Genomic DNA, 17431 nt, shown 5'->3' with positions numbered 1-17431 from the left:
TAGTGTGCCCTTCACTTCTGCAGAGCAACCTCACCTGCATGGCTTCCGGCTTTGGTTGTTCACACATTTTTTTGACGTGAAACTCAAAGTGTTCTTTTGTGTTATTACACAACATTACATATGTCTGACAGTCCTCACAAGCTGAAGTTTCTGTTTTAAACATTATAAATGAAATCTGTCAACAGAGGAATATTTTTAAGAAATATGTGTATGTCTAGCAAGTCTGGCTCATTCTTGGCTCATGGCACAGAATGACATTTACATTTATTTATTTAGCTCACACTTTTCTACAGACCAACGTACAGAATTAAGCTGCTTAAAATTATTTTACCCTTTTATAATATTTTATATTATATAAATTTTCACTGTATCAATTCAGGGCAAGTACCTTGTTCAGGGATATTATAGCAGGAGGTGGGATCTGGGTATTTCAGTTGAAGGTGGCAGCACTATTCACTATGCCATCTGCAGAATGATGCTTGGAAATTTGCTTGGAAGTGCTTGCTTTCCAGGTTTGACAGAGCAGACAAGGCTTCTCTCTCCCGCATTAGATCATGTTTTTGTAGATCGGGGCTATAGCTCCTTTTTCAGTCTCAGTGTGAGGAGGTTACCACGTCTCCTTGGTGTACAGTAACACAACCCCCTCAAGAAATGGCTCTTCCAGAACTGAGTACTTGGCTCTCTTCTGTGGAAAAGTCTGAAAAAGTGAGAAAATAACCAGCTGTATATTAGCATTAACAGTATACTGGCATTAGGCTATGCCCTTGAGGGTTTGGAATACAGGTAGTCCTTAAGTTATGAAATATGACTTATGACGAGATGGACTTAAGACGGTTGTCTTGTCAACCTTCTTCCCAACATTTGGTCATAACCATAACATCTAACGGTGACTGTCCATTTGCTGTACAGTAACATCAGCTGGCTGTGCTGTCACAATTGACCCATATTTCTTATTGACTCAGTGTGTCTATCAGTGATTGCATTTTAATTACAAAAACATTTTACATAACATTTAATGAATGCTTATTTGTGATTCTATATAAGTTATGTTTCAAAATTGCTAGCAAGCAAAAATGTGAGTATTCTGGTGGTGCAGAAAACAAGAAGTGAAAGAAAACAGATTTAAAAATGAAAATTAAAATAATAGTGTAGCATGAAGATATACCAAAATTATAATACTGTAGTGTATTTAAATTATTCTATGTCTGTATAATTTTAACATGAACAATGTGTGAAAAATTTAAGCTCAGTTAAACATTGCATTCATTTATGTTAGTTGTTCATTTATCCTTATGGTTTATATAGGACAAAATAAAGTGATGTGGGACTTACAATGAAGTTGACTTACTACAAGGTTATCAGAGGCGAACCTCAATGTAAACGGGGGGCTACCTGTATCAGTGTTCAAAAGATCCAGTGTTGTACTAAAATATCTGCTCAAATAAGACACAGATGTGTCTTTGCTGAGATGACTGACTTTTAGGTTTGGCCATTGTGTTTTTGTTAATTTCAGCAGATGGCAATGACAGGAGGACAGGTTCCTTCATTAATCAATTTTGCATATTGTCGTTTCATGAGTTTTAATAGGATTTCATGGTGCAACTTTTTTCTATTTAGTGATTTTTAAAATTGTGCAGCAACCTCTTTCGTATTGCTTGAGATGTACCTGTCTTACGGGACAGCAGATGGCATAGTGCTTATAGTGCTAACCCATGTTTGATTCCCACCACCTGCTGTAGTACCATTGAACAAGATACATACCCTGAATTGCTCCTGTAAAAATGACCCTACTGTATAAATGGGTAAATAATGACAAGTTCCATTCCATTGTAAATTACTCTAAAGGGAAGCCTAAGATAAATAAATTAATGCTGGAACCTACAGGAACCAACTGCAGAAACTCTGTCTACATTCAAGAAGGGTCTGAAAACTCACCTTTTCCGGACCCATTTTGCCCAAGATCTCTCCAGCTCATGTGTGGTGTAAATGTTCATGCACCATAACTTCATGATCTTCCCCAGATAGGCCTTTACACAGCTGCTACTCCAGCATTGTATGTGATTGTTTGTTTGTGTACGTTATTCCTAAAAACAAAAAAGAAAAATTTTGGTAGGAGGTTATCAGGATTCATCTGCCCTGTCTTTTATGCACCTACTTGAGCGATGAACATCAGTGTATCAAGTGGAAAGTAACAAACTAGGTTTACTTAAGAATCACATGTCTGCAGCCATGTCTTTTTATCTTAATGTAATGAACAAATTGTATTTTTGCTGAGATGTACGTCGCTTTGGAGAAAAGCGTCTGCTAAATGAATAAATGTAAATGTAATGTAAATGTACATTGACATGGGGGGTGCGGTGGTGCAGCAGGTTTGGCCGGGGCCTGCTTTCCGGTGGGTCTGGGGTTCGAGTCCTGCTTGGGGTGCCTTGTGATGGACTGGTGTCCTGTCTTAGGTGTGTCCCCTCCCCTCCAGCCTTGCGCCCTGTGTTGCTGGGTTAGGCTCTGGTTTGCCGCGACCCTGCTTGGGACAAGCGGTTTCAGACAGTGTGTGTGTGTACATTGTCATATTGAAGACTGGATCTCACTGAGCATAAGAGGCAGCTGGTGGAACTGCAACTGAGCATTAAGGAGAAATTTAACATGCCAAATCTAACACAACATTTGCCAGCAAATGCCCTCTAACACCAACCAGCATAGCAGTCCAGCTTTGGTGTTTCTTGTCATTTGTAAGGATAAGTTTGTTAGTGGAGGGCTGCAGTGGCGCAGCAAGTTTGACTGAGTCCTGCTGTCTGGTGGGTCTGAGGTTTGAGTCCTGCTTGTGGTGCCTTGTGATGGACTGGCGTCCCATCTGGGGTGTGTCCCCTCTCCCTCCAGCCTTGCGCCCTGTGTTGCCAGGTTAGGCTCCAGCTTGCCGCAACCGCGCTCGTGGCAAGCGATTTCAGACAGTGTATGTGTGAGTTTGTTAATGAGTGTGCAATTGCCTTAATTTCTTAGTTGTTGGCTGCCAATTGAACCACCCACTATACTCCTCAAAACAGTGCATCTGCTCAAAAAAAATACCATTTTAATTACCTGTGCCCCTGTCCTTCTTCCATACCTCACTATGTCTTTTTTTCTATCTCCAGATTGAGTACAATCGTCAGAAGATGGATGTGGATGCTAGGGTAACAAAAGCACTGATCACCAACCTGAGGCCCAATACCACATACGACTTCAGAATCGTCTGCCAAGAGAACAACGTTGGCGGTCTGCGCCACCAGGTTGTTGCTAGAACGGCTCCTCCGATCACGTTCAAGAAACCGGAGATAGATCTCAGCCGTGAGCCTGAAAACATTCTGAGCATCATCTTTCCCCCGCTGGAGGCCAAAGACATGATAAGGTTGGAGATCTGATGCCCTGTACACCACACAGATCAAATGACATTCGTACACAGCAAGCTATACACATGTAATTACGCTAGCAAATTGTTTAAGTAGCACTTTGGTGTGACGACTCTTCTAATGTCACTCGTAATGATTCCTTGAACACTGATAGCAATGTTTCAGTTGTATCTTATAAATGATATCATGAATGACGTTGGTGAAATGGAATTAAAGAATTTCTTGTGGCTACAGAAACATGTATGTAGTGGTGGTTCCAGTGAAGAAGGGCCGTGGACCCATTAGAAATATAAAGAATCCTGATGAGATGGACCTGGAAGAGGTGAGCAACAAAACAATGAATCCCCATGAGTCAAATTCAGTGCTATTTCAGGGACTACTTAATGTTTGTACTGTCGTAAACTTCCTGAATAGGATCTCTCTATTGGGATGTGTGAATAAAAAACTCTCAAATAACATTTAATCTATGGTTTTCTGAAGTGGCATTAAGTTAAAAAGTATAATCAATATCCTGTGTCGTGTTTCACAGGCCATTCTCTAGTGAAAAGTCATTAATATGGCATTACTCTGTGACTATGTATCACACTGTACCCAAATAGTTATTTCACCATATAATCTTATACATTTATATTAATACATATGCAAAAATCTTACATAAAAGTCAAAATATGGTATTGCCTCTGATCCTTCTACTTTTACGGTAATTTAACCTATACGTTTTTGAATCAGAGTCCTACTGTGGACAACAATAGTTACCATTTTTATTCAATTCTGCTGAATTTACCCAGTTACTGTCATATGGGCAATACCCTTCCATAGATTATTAAAAATAAAGAAACCCTGAAGTATACTTTTACATGATGATAGCCTCAGTCTTCAAACAAATATATATTTCCAGGGAAGGAATTTGTATTGGCAATGTAAAAATGTCCCTCAGGCCTTGTCCTGGGGAGAATGGAATTGCAGCCTTCTAAGTCCTCTCATATTTGTGCAATCACTTGGTTTCTATGTACCCTGCAGTGCGATCAGTCAGAAATCGGGAGCATTAGGATTGATGTCATTTCACTTCCACATTTTTAAATAAATAGGCTTGTGCAGCCATGGCCCATTGCCACTTGTCACCCCATTGACTCTATGACTGAAAGGATGAACATCAGAAAATTTCCAGTGCCATGTTGTCGGGGTCTTATCTTTGCTGATCATGGTGCAGATCAGATTGAACTTAATTTTAAATTAGACACGGCATCAGTGCTCCTCTTTCTCCGTATCCTCATTGCTGTTATCCTATCTCTCAGCTGCTGAAGGATAACAGTCAGAAACAGCAGCAGAGCCGCACGTCACGCCACCGAAGGCAGCTGGATACCCGCAAGCCCTACATTGCAGCCTGCTTTAAGCCCACGGCCATGCCCTCATCCTTCACTCTGGGCAACCAGGTGGACTACAATGGCTACCTGAACCGGGGCCTTGACCCAGGGCAGGAGTATGTCATTTTCCTGCTGGCAGAGCTCAACACCACAGCTGGGGTGAGCAGCACAGTCTTGCCTACTTTCTCACCACTCTGCACAAACATGCATACATACACACATACACACACTCATACACCCACAGTTGATAATGATGAACAAACACAAGTGTATGAGCACAGAAGGAAACCACATAATAACAACTGTGTCTTGAGAGAAAACCTAAGACTTCAAATCTAGGTTCATTGAATGCTGAATTAACAATAATCTGTTCATTAGGATAGTTATACATGGTTCATGGTGCCTCATTAAGAGACCTGTTCTCCTGCTTAAAGGTGAAACCTTCCCATTTATGAAGTGTCAGTGGTGTAACTGTGCTTCTCATTTGCCTTCTTCATAGAGGATGTTTGTGGCTAGTCCATATACAGATGTTATCACAGCCCCAGATGTGGACACTCAGCCTGTGGAGACAGGAGGAGATGGGCTTATCTGGGTGGTGGGTCCAGTCCTAGCAGTGGTCTTCATCATCTGCATTGTTATTGCCATTCTGCTCTACAAGAAGTGAGTATTTCGGGCAAGCAGGGGTTAAAACGTTGTGGTTGTGTCTTGGAAGTTCTAGTGGATTTTGTCTTTAGTTACACCCAGCTTCATTGCTGCCTTGGGTTTCAGAATGAAAGCTTCACCTCCCAATATCCAAGCATTCAGTTTATAAGAATTCAAGGTTACTAATTGTTTTGTTTTATACCCCACTTACATTTTCAACATATTTATTCTTATTTACGAAGACTGAAATTAGATTTTGCGTCCCTCTCAAGAACTCATGAGTGTGAGGTCAGAGCCACCAAGCAGTCTTCTTCTCAGTTATAGTTTAGCTTGTGCCGCATTAAATTGTCAGTCTTGTTTTCTATTTTCACCTTTTATAATTTTGGTAATCATAGGCCCCATTTGGACTATCCAGAATGATGTCCACTTGTTCTCTGAGTGCAAATTCATTTCCTCTGTGCTTAACAAAAGTGGGTGATTGAGAGTGTTTGCAATTATTTCTTTTTTTCTTTCCTGTTCTGCTTTGTTTTTTCATGAAATGATGAATTAATACATTAAAATTGAGTATTGTAATGTGTGAAGTGTAAGGTGCATAATAGCTACAAATGACCAGAGCAAGTGCAGGTAGACTGTACAGTATCATAGAGTAATTAATAAAGGGAAACTGCCTTGTTATGCTGTGTTATGACAGCTGTTATTTGATAATATTTAAGCATAAGTAAGTACTGGTTTTGGGGCTCAGAATGCATAAAAAAATTTTACCATTGAAACTAATGGTAATTACGTCTTCAATTTATTAGAATTCACCTTTCCAACAGTTTTTAGGAACACGACCTTCGGAAGACAAGACTAAATTGACAGTTATTTCAGCTGTAGAGGGTACACTGCCTGTTCATGTCCGTGAAGGGAGTTTCGTCCAATGGGCGTAATTTCTGAGCTCAGTATGTCTCCAGCACATACATTCCAAACTGATAGCCATAGATCATTTAAAGTCTTCAGTTACTCTGTTTGTGGGCTGTAGTCGACTGTCCATTGAAAGCAGTAGCCCTCAAGAGGTGTGTCTGATTGACAGGAAGGATCAGCATGAACAAATGCTTAAGGAATCTTGCAAGACTGAGTTCTCCTTGATGGCAAAAGACTGTTCCTCTATGGCCTGTGCTCCTGGGGCTCCATGTCTTGGCAGGCCAGAAAGGACAATTCCCCCGTCTCTTCCAGACATTGAGTGTCTGTTTGGTGGATTGAGTTTCTGCAATGTGCCTTTCTCTCTGACATTCTCTAGCCTGTCTTCCTTAACCTGGATCAGTTAGTGTCCCCGTGGGCAGCCACAGAACCTCAACTGGCTGCCTGGAATTCAGTCGGGCTTCATTCAGCACTGCTCTGCTGCTCCATGAATTCAAATGCTTGCTATTGATTTCTGTTTTCCTTCCTTTGTTCCCCCCTTTTATGAATTTATTTTTCCTCATTGCTTTCTTTGGAAGCAGTAAACCTGACAGGTAAGGCTTAGCTCAACTTTATTGCTGTTTTGAGGCAAGAAAATAACCCATCTCAGCATAAAGTATGCTTTTAAATTAGTTCATAAACTAGGAAAATAAAAACACTATATATTTTTTCACTCGTTTTGTATGCATTATCTCTCTAAAAAGTCAGTATGGATCGTATTTAGAATATTTGTATTGTGTTTGCGTGTGCCATTAAAGCTTTTTGTTTTCTGATGAGTTCAGGAGAGCCACACACATTATGCAGAGTGCACCCTGCCACTTCAGTGTGTTTATGGTTCTTTGTATACTTTCTTTACCAAGCAGCAAAAGGAAAGACTCAGAACCACGGACCAAATGTTTGCTGAACAATGCCGAGATCACTCCACACCATCCCACAGACCCAGTGGAGATGAGACGCATCAACTTCCAAACCCCAGGTACGCATGCTTTCTCTGTCTGGCTCTCTCTCTCTTTCTGTCACACACACACACACACACACACACACACACACACACACACACACACACGCGCGCGCTCCATTTTTCCCCACACCTCCATGGGACTGCGATACATTGGGAGGTGTCTGAGGAGCACACAGCTCCGGCATCTTGTCAGTCAGCATTGTAATGATAAACAAGGGAACTTAACAGACAGTGAAGGCACAGTGCAAACAAAAAAGTTTGACATCTCATGCTGCCTGTCCAAAGTGCCACCAATCGTCTTCTACCCTCATCACTTCATTACCTATGGATGTTTTATATATGTCTTATTTAGCTTATGGAAGCTCTCTGTGCTTTTTGGTGGAGTATGGTGACTGGACCGACTGTGCTGCATCTAGATGTGTAAAAGGACATTCAAAGCTAGATTGCCTGAAATTACATTTCAAAATCCCTTGCTATATTTTTTAATTCTTGCTTCAGAATATGCCAACACTATATTATCTTAACATTGTTAGTTTACAAATGTTCCGATTCTTCACAGAATCTCAGAGTAAGCAAATAGATGCATACACACAAACGCACCCACATACAGACTGTATACTAATATACATATATATGCAAATTATGTGTGCATGCATCTATGTATTTAAGTAAATAGGATCTGTCTTTTTATGTTATCTCCTATTTTTTCGAATTTTTGCTTTCTTGCTGTCTTAGAACAAAACCTGTTTAAAATGGAAAATGCCCTTCAAAGACAAGGTACAGCACCAGTGGTCATTTAATTCTTTACGATGCAGTAAGAACTTGGCGATGACTTCGGACCAAAGCTTAGTTCATTTTGAAAGACAGGAAAAGATGTGTAAACTGTGGGGTTATTCTGAGAATCATACATTTATGGAACTGCAAACTTTTCTGGAGCACTCTTTTTTTTTTTTTTACTTGGAGAATGACAGAGGAGCTGGATTCCTTCTGCAAGCAGCCTGCTGTTCCTCGGCAAACGTTTTCAGGTTACTGTTGAACTTGGACTTGAGAGGTGCTCTGGGATATCATTATTTTTTTAAATACCAAAATATACCGATATATATCCAGTGCAACATCCGCAGGCAGTGCCTCAGAAACACTGAAGGAGTGTTACCCCATGCTATTCCAGAATGATTTTGCTGCTGAAGTCAAGCACCATGACTTGTAGTAAACTTTCATGAACCTCTCTCTGTGCTCAGGAGGACGTTATGTCCCCTGCTGAGAAGCCTTCTAGTCACAACCCACATCCCTCTGGGTTTTTACTCAAGGTTTGGAGACCTGCACTGTTAAGCACCCTTCAAATCCTCTGGATTCATAATGGAGTACCTGTCCTGCTCTCGTGTCCTCCGTCTTTCCCATATAAATCAGCCTGTCACTTCTCTGTCATTTCTCTTAAGCTCGGCATCAGGTTGTCAGAATCCTTTTGCCTGCACATCTCTCCCTTCTCCATCAAAAAGGCTTCCGTTTCAAAGCCCATAATCTCAGGAGCTAAATGGGGCGGCCACGTTGCAGCTCAGCCATGAAGCTCCCACTGCAAGGAAGATAACGGAGCCCATAGTGAGTTGGGGGGGCGGTGTGAAAAAGCCCCTTGAGAGCCAAAGCAACCTTACAGTGGCAGATCCATAGCAATGGATTGCCCACATGATTGGTTGTCTGTATTCAGTACAATTATAATGGCAAGAACATTAGCCTTCGTCTCATTTGTCTCCTTTTCCCAGCGTATCCACCTCGTTAAAGCCACCATTCACATTCTGCGTATCACCGATGTTCCATTCCCTTTTTCCAGTTGTATTGAATTCAGTCTTGTCATTATCTGTTCTCCTGGAGAATTTAATGTAAACGAAAATTTTAGGCCAATTAAGCAAGGCAACGGATATTTGGCAGGTTTCCATTAGCTAATAGCAGCCATTGTTCAAATGGCTGCACCTCAGCCTGTCACACTGTGATGAGCACCTAACCAACTGTCACTTGTGCTGCGCTTACTAGTTCACAGCAGTGTGCCATTCAGCATATATCATGTGTACATACAGTACACGTGCCTGTCTTTGTATGTGTGTGTGCAGGCATCAATCTGCAAGCAAACCTCATGTTCACCAACATTCCTTCTCCCACAAGATTGATTGCGCTCAATCTTCGGTCATCAACTTCATTGTTCATTATGTAGATTATGAGCCATTGCACTGTGGGTTTATTTCAGGACTAGCCGACTTAATGAAGTGCAGAGTCTGTGCTCTGCCATCCAGAACAATGTGATTTCTCTTCCCTTTGTTGTCCTCTCCTCCCTCAAGGGTGACCTCCAACAGCTTCCCAGAGTTTTCCTAATCGTGACACATTACGGCCTTCTTTGATACAGCCCTCCAACCACCCTTTGTGATGAATGGTATCTTCACACAGACAATTTGTAGACCCTCCCACCTTTAATTAGTCCCTGTCGCTGTGAAATAATGGAGATGTTCCACACATCTTTGTTGGCACCGTCATCTGACTGCGATTTGATCCGTGCATCCCCGCTCATTAAGCGCCAGGCCGTGTAATGTTACATTCAATTTGCAAAGGTTGGGAGCCCCCAAAAGGACAAGTGAAATTAATGGCAAAATTAGACGCTTGTCTGTCGCTCACAACTGGGGGCCCTATTGCTGCAACTGTCTGTTGACTCCAGCAGTGGCAGATAATGAGTGAGAATCCTGTTGGCTGCAAAGGGAATGGAAACAAGTGCATGTTTTTACAGTAGAGAGGTGTCGCCTGCTGCTCACTCTTGTGCTTCCCTGACTGGCCAGCCCTGGAGGCTACAAACATAGCACAGCTTAGTTCTGCCACGTTAACCAGTGGGGGCGGGTAAGTGTCTATCATCCTTCAAGTTCACATGAAGTGCAAGAGCATCAATAAGGAGAGTGGATGAGAAGAAAACTCAAAGTCAAGAGAATCTTGATTTTACATAGAAGCAAGGAGGGCTGTCAGTCATCTGCTCCTGCTTTCCACTCAAGGCTCTTCTTCTCAAATGGAGTTCCCTCAGAATCTCAGTGTCACATCCACAAAGCCAGGAGACTGGAGGTAGGACCCAAGTGTGAGAGCGTTTGTTTTTCCAAAGGGGCAGGCAAGGAATCCTGGTGTGGGACAGACATGTGTGAAATAATCGAGGAGCAGACGTCATTCTGAGGGCTAATCCGAGGGTGGTAGTATAGAGCTCTGGTTGAAGCTGGGGGTGTGAGGACTTAGGGCGAGGAATCAGGGCAGGAGTAAAGAAGTTAGAACATGGGGCTAGGAGTCAGGAGAAGCAAGGTATCAGGTTGCGAACGCAGAAGGGACGGTTGTCTTCGCTGAGATTCCGCAATCTGGGAGCAGTGGTGTGGCTTCCTTTATACTCGGCTCTGCTGATTCCTGCCAGGTGCGTTCAGCTAGGGAGTGGTTGGATGTGTGACACTCAGCCAAACCCTTAAGAAAATCTTTTGTGTGTATCCTGAAGTTTGTCCTGGATTCCCTTTTACTTGGGTGGATGGATCCCCAGACTTTCTTTCATTCGTACAGTGAACTAATTTACGCTACTTAAAATTAGTTATTTGCCCTTATGCTATTCAGTAGTTCCAAGTTAAGTAGGCCTGAGTAATAGGAGAGATTGATGATATACAGTGGCATTTTGTCTCTTGTTTGAAGTCTTCTATAAGGCTCACCCATTTGCCTAAAAGGAAAAATTGTTGACAATATGGAAAAAATGATGAAGGCTGAGATTGTGAGAAAGCAGACTACCCTGAATAGCTTACCCTCAATTAGTGAGGATTTAAGTGCTTTCTCATTGAACTGGTTTGAATTTCTGCCTGCTTATGTATTGTCTAAAAACATCCATCCAGAATTTTTGTTTAAATTTTCAAACGTAAAAATGTGATGGTAATACTGAGGATTCCTGAATCTACATCTAACATAAAAATCCTTCATTTTGTGGTTAAAATATATCACTTTTTCACATAATGACTGTAAAACTGTCTTGAATGACAAAAAGTTAGGCTACTTTTAGCCCATGGTTCATCTTTAACCGAAACTGCAGGCAGATGCTGTTGCTATGGTTCTCCATCTGCATCTTTGCCAAAATGGTTGGTTGGCTATAAATAGAAAATTCTTTTCCTTTCTATTTTCTACTCTGACTTTTCCCACCACCACTTCACTTCTGGGTGACAGACGGACATAAAACGGTCAAGGTCTGCCCTAGATTGTGTGAGCATGTCTGCCAGAAAAATGCAGGCTGTCAATGAAGAATGGAGACAGTTGCTTTTATCATGCCGTCCCCCTTTTTACCCCTTTGTCACGGTTTCATTTTCATAGAGAAGCCCTAGCCACCTTCCCCTCTCTCCCTGAGACTCGCTCAAGCCCCCTGTTTGCGATGTGCTCACAATCATGAATTGGGATCAATTCTTGACCCTCACTCCCCGTTTCAGCTGTCAAGCTAGCTCTTGACGGAAGAGGTTTCAATCAAGCAGAAACGATACATGCTCCCCTGGTGAACAAACAGTGAGCGGGGGCCACTGACTGGAACGTGCCTGTTGGGGGAATAAATCAGTGTTGGGGGGGTGTTGAGGGGGGTCAGTGTGCTGCCGTTGTGCGCCCTACTTTTCCCCATCTCCTAAAGTCTGCTGTCAGATCCAGTGATATCATTCCCACTGTGAAGCCCATGTCTCTAATTTGGTCCAAGACTGAGGGATAGAAGAAGCTCAGCTGGCAAAGTTAAAAATTATCTTTGACAAACATTCAGATAGATAGATAAATAGATAGATGATCACTTTACTGGCCAAGAAATTTTACTGGGTGCTTTTTCATACATTTTATATTTATCATTTAACATTTATCACTGAAATTGTTGAGATATACAGACACTACAGTTATCTACAAGAATGTTTGTATGTATCTGAGTAATATGAGTACAGAAGTCAAAATAGCAGCAGTAGTAGACACAAATAAGTAATATGAGGGACACTTTTAAATAAATAACTTTATATGTATAACTTGATGATGTATACTGTATTACCAGCACAAGAGTATTTATTATACAGTTATTGTAGAAGCGGGATACCAGTAGTAAAACCTTACTGTCCTTCTGAGTGTTGTATGGATTATGATGTACACTTTAGAGGCTGATAAGAAAATTGTGTGAGGGTACCTTTGTTTCATTATTGTGTCTTCGGAGCTATGCTGCTCTTTATGTTCTTCTCTCATGTGGTCTTTGTTTTAGTTTTGTTATTAGCCTCATCCTCAGCATTTTAAGAGTTGCTTTGTTTTTATGCTTGCTGTTCACAGATTCTGGTCTGAGCAGCCCTCTAAGTGAAGCCGATTTTGACTATGAAAGTTAGTTCCTACGTAATGTTTACAGTCCACGTCTTTGTCTTCTTGCATCGTATTTTTTATAAGTCCTGCCCCAGTTTTTTGCATTTTTTTGTTTCATTTATCTGTATGTATTTGAGTATTTTTTAAAGATGTACAGATTTAACACTAATTTCATTTACTTTGTAACGTTGTATATGATTTTTGCCAATTTGTGTTTGCATTGCTGTGTTCTCATTGCTGTGTTGGCTGCTCATTAATTCACTTTGTAACCTCTGCAATCATGGCTGATGTAGAGATGGTGGTTTTTTGTTATTATTTTTTACAGGAGTCCTGTCCCCCCCCTTCCCTCACTCCTCTCACTACTCTAATTCCAATCTGAACTGATGGGGTCTTTCTGGAGGTTGAGATAACGAGCGGAATTAATTAAAGCAATAGCAAACAATGGGCTGACATTTGATCGCTTCCCTCCAATGAAAGGGGAACAAGTAAAACTGGGATTTTTTTCTTAGAGACATGTTGAGCTCCTCTTTTATATGTAAATAAACAGAAGAAATGCGCTTTCAGACTTGCAGAGCCATCAAATAAAGCCATTATATTCTGGTTATATCGACTGTAAATCGGAGATTGGAATTGTGTAATTGGAGACTAGTTTGTGTCTCCACGCTCATTGATCTTCTCTAGATTTTTGGAAAAAACAACTTGGCTTCGGAGGGTGAGCTTTCAAATGTTGGGAGGGAGAGAAGAAACCTGTCCTTGAAAGCATTTGGGATGTGACTGTATTCTGCAAAAACAGGGCAAAGCCTGATATTGAATATCCTTCAAGTAGATATAAACTTGGTGCTGTGTCTAAGTTTGAACATAGAAAAACAACAAACTCTGTGTGATCAACAACTTTGCAGATTTAGTAGAGAATAGATAGTATTTGTTCGCTAAAGGTGAAGCCACAGTGCTCTAAATTTGCATAAGGAAGAAATGTACAGAGCCAAAATCCAGCACAGTAAATTCACTTAACTGTTGTAGAAAAATATATTTTCCTGAGATAGATAAGTACTATTTAGATGAGAAAGAAGTTCATAAAGAAAAGGAATATTGCTAATATTCAAGCCAGTTAATGGGACAGCAAGTAGTTTGTGGTTAGTGCATTGGCTGTAATCAGAAGGTCCTAGATTCGTATCCGTACTCCTGATGTACTGTCCTTGAGCAAGGTCCTTACCCTACATTGCTCCAGTAAAAACACTGCTGTATTAATTTCTGAATCATTGTAAGTAACTTAGTATACAAAAATAACAGAGCAAAATGTATAGAGAAAGGTGTCAGCTAAAGCATTAAATAATATTACTCCACATAAACTCAGGCAGTGTTCCATTCAAGTACTGTCCCATGGTAAGACATTGTTATTTTCTGCTGTCACAGTGGCTTGGGTGTACCACGTGCATCTTCGGACCAGGAGTAAGTTGTCAAGGTCCTGAGACCTGAAAAAAGTTCACACAGAAAAATCATGAATGGAGTCTCTACCATGCAGTGCTCTCCATATCATGAAAAAATATTAGCCGCTCAGGAAGACACTTTACTTCCAGAGTCTAAACATCTTTGATTTTCACATCCTGCCTGTTTATGTTGTGGGAAAGTACTGAGCTGAGGACTTCTACAAGCAAAAAAAACAAGCCCTCATGTGGACTAAAATGAAGAAAAGAGTCAGTGGCTCCCCATGTACTGTATATTTCTGCGACTCCTTTTTCAGATTCTCAGCAAAATAGTTGTTGCTTTCCATGTGTCAGATTATCTGACAGAAGTTGTAAATCCACAAATACAGGTAGTGAATAGTAAAATGGAAACACAAGCAAAAATGTCACTTGTTGCACTATGTGTTGCCAGAGGAAGGCAGTGTACAAAGTGCCATGGTGTCAACAAAAGAATCTTTAGTTCCTTGTAGGTGCCATTCTTCCACAAGAAGGTCCTCCAGCTCATGTGGGTTTCACTGAGACAGAAACCTTTCTTATATGCACTTCTCCATACTGTTCCAAAGATGTCCTGTGGGACTGATGTCTTTTTGAGAAGGCTGTGCAAGACAGAGAATTGACAGAACTTGACCTGTGTGGATGGACAACTGTCATTCTTAGAAATGTCTTTCACAACATCAAAGAAAGACAGCAACATTAAAATTCAAATATGAATTTAGGACAGCTATGTGTCTTGTGTCATCTTGCTTTCATAAAGGATGGGTGAACTTTGGAAATATGGAACTCGGAACTCAGACCAAAATGAGTCCAACTTTGAACTCTACTGCTCATTTTCCTTGGGTTTCTTCCAAGATTTCCTGGGTCTGTCATCACACATCAAAAGTTTGGAAGTGTTATGGATGTCTTGTCAGATAGTGTCACACTCCTTCCACACCCCAGGTTTGCACTACTGAATGTGTGTCTTGACCTTTTCTTGCTTTCCAGTGTTGATTCTTTTCCTTGATATACAGAGACTGACATGACCTTCTACAGAATTTGTCATTATAGTAGATATTTTCTACTCTAGTGATTTCCATAGCATTTTCAATGAGACATCTACAGTTGCACTATCCTCAAAGTGCCTGAAGGTTTTCTCTTGCACCTAAGTTAATTAATAACACTATTCTGAAGGTGTACATGTTGAGAAGGCTGTCAAGAAGAATACTTAATTCATATGTCAGTCATGTATGTCTGACACAGATATACTTTGCTTATATGTTGTTTCCATTTTTTGTTCACTACCTGTATGTCAGTTATTCTGCTTTTCACATTGGTGGGAAGTAGATTCACATCAATGAGATATGACTTCAGTATTGTTTAGTTTAAGAGAGAGTAGGTAGTGTTGCGGTTAATGTTGCAGATTTGCACTCCAAGGACCCAGGTTCAAGTCCCTCCTCCCACTGTTATATCCTTGACCAATGTACATAAACTGAATTGCTCTAGTAAAAATTACTCTGTTCTCTAAATCAATCAGTAGATCATTATATCTAGCTTAATACAGCAAGTCACTTTGAAAAGTAAATTTTAGAAGTAATGTATTCAAATAGTGATTACTGGCAATATTTTTTTCACAAAATGAAAATGAAAAACTGCACTATTTAATTTACTGTGTTTTGTTTTTTTGTTTTTTTTTTTTTTTTTTAACATTTGACAGGGAAATGCAATATGTGACTATTGCCGAATAATCAGCAAGAATCAATGCAGTTCATCTGTTTGTTTTTATATTATTACAGTGTGAATACTTTCAGAGTGCTGAATTTAGTTGAAGCATTGTTGTTGGTTCATACATGGAATCATACATGATTTTTGAGTACACTTGCCAGTGTTGGGTGGTTCAAATATGACATTTTAATTTGTCTGTACATTTTTTCCAAAATATTGCTCCTCTAATGTAAAATTATCTTTGTGATTCGAATTATACCTACAGGAGTGATTATAGACTAGAATCATTCTTTTAACTCTGAAGGAGTCAGCTTAATAAGATCCCAATGACATTTAGGCAAAGTGAACACAAGACTAAAATGGAAATTGTACATTGCTAATCAAGTTATATGTAGAAAACCACTAAATTAAATTTGGGGAAATTCTAAAACAGATTTAGGAGATGAACAGGTCTAGGTGCAAAAAATGTTCAAAAACAGATCATGTGTAATCAGGCATGATATCACAAAGAAGCAAATACAAAAGGAGTTAGTGTACTATTTTAAAAAAAATGTATTACTATGAAATTAGCATAGTCACAAAATAACTCTGTACCATTCCATCGCTTCCAACTTTTCTATTTGACTGTATTTTGAAGTAACACATCAAGAATGACTTCCTAAAAGCTGCTCTGCTAGATATTGTTGTTACAATGACATTCAGGGGAGTGGGGAGGGATGTCGATTTAAGTGCCTTCCCACGGTTCGGTTGGAGATCCAAAGCAAAACTGGAGGTGGCATGTGCATCTTCAATGATGTCATGCTTACTTGGCCTTGGCTGACTGAGGAGCAGCAGCTCACTACTCCACTTCATCTCACGATCTCCCACCTCTTCCCCACCCCCCCACATCTCGGTTCCAACCCCAGGCCAGGGCACACCCCTAGATCCCTCTCCAGGGATGACATTGTACTTGGGAAAGGGTGTTCAGCAGATTCACAGTCTCTTTAGGGCAGAGCAATGTCATTAAATTGCAGATGCTTTTATGAAAGGATTGTCATGCAAAAGCAGGTGACAAACTTTAAGCATTAGATTTCAGCATTTTTAAGACATATTTTCAAGGCAAAGAGAAAAAAGCCTAGAAGTCATATTGTTAATCAGCTTCAGTCTAGTTGGTAACTGTTGTTAAGCAATGTTACTTCATATCTGATTACATATACATTAGCAATTTCTCAATATAAACAAAAGTGTTTTGAGCCATTTCTGTAGTGATTAGCCTTGTTGACATTTCTTCTTATTGGTGTAGTTATAAATGAAGGTTTATTTTTCAAATAAAGCAGAAAAAGTGTACTACCCCTTCAGTTCTCACTCTGTATGGGGTGAAGTATAGTCTTTGTTAACACATCCCATTGGTGCAAAACACTGATTGTAGGGGTATTTTTTCTTTTTTATTATTTTGAAAAGTAAAAATGCTGCTGTTGTATTTGCTGCAAGACTATTAAAAGCCTCATCTATCTGCATGATAACTGGTTTGGAGTTGCTTTCATGCCTTTAGTGGTTGCCTTTCTGTGTTTATTCAGTATTTTTGCTGTACAATGGAGGGTACAAAGTAAGACAGTGGAGCCCTGGCCTGGTCACAGAATGTCTTAATGTCTCCTA

At 40.4% G+C, this 17431-nt stretch overlaps 1 protein-coding gene across 11 annotated transcripts in view; it reads left to right on the top strand.

Annotated features, from left to right (window-relative positions):
* LOC108939821 (receptor-type tyrosine-protein phosphatase S-like) overlaps positions 1-17431 on the top strand; it is a 176046-nt gene that overhangs the window by 136835 nt on the left and 21780 nt on the right. For 4 of the 11 annotated variants that reach the window (XM_029249703.1, XM_029249702.1, XM_029249700.1 and 1 more), the window contains 7 exons: positions 3126-3379; positions 3615-3702; positions 4676-4903; positions 5244-5404; positions 6865-6879; positions 7186-7301; positions 12609-12656. In XM_029249703.1, the coding sequence (XP_029105536.1) occupies positions 3126-3379; positions 3615-3702; positions 4676-4903; positions 5244-5404; positions 6865-6879; positions 7186-7301; positions 12609-12656 (910 nt within the window). The remainder of the gene's footprint in view (positions 1-3125; positions 3380-3614; positions 3703-4675; positions 4904-5243; positions 5405-6864; positions 6880-7185; positions 7302-12608; positions 12657-17431) is intronic. The other 7 variants (XM_029249710.1, XM_029249706.1, XM_029249708.1 and 4 more) reach the window with 3 other exon arrangements.

This window comes from Scleropages formosus, chromosome 2 (genome assembly GCF_900964775.1).
Source record: "Scleropages formosus chromosome 2, fSclFor1.1, whole genome shotgun sequence".
NCBI lineage: Eukaryota > Metazoa > Chordata > Actinopteri > Osteoglossiformes > Osteoglossidae > Scleropages > Scleropages formosus.
This window is presented reverse-complemented; position numbering and strand designations above follow the sequence as displayed.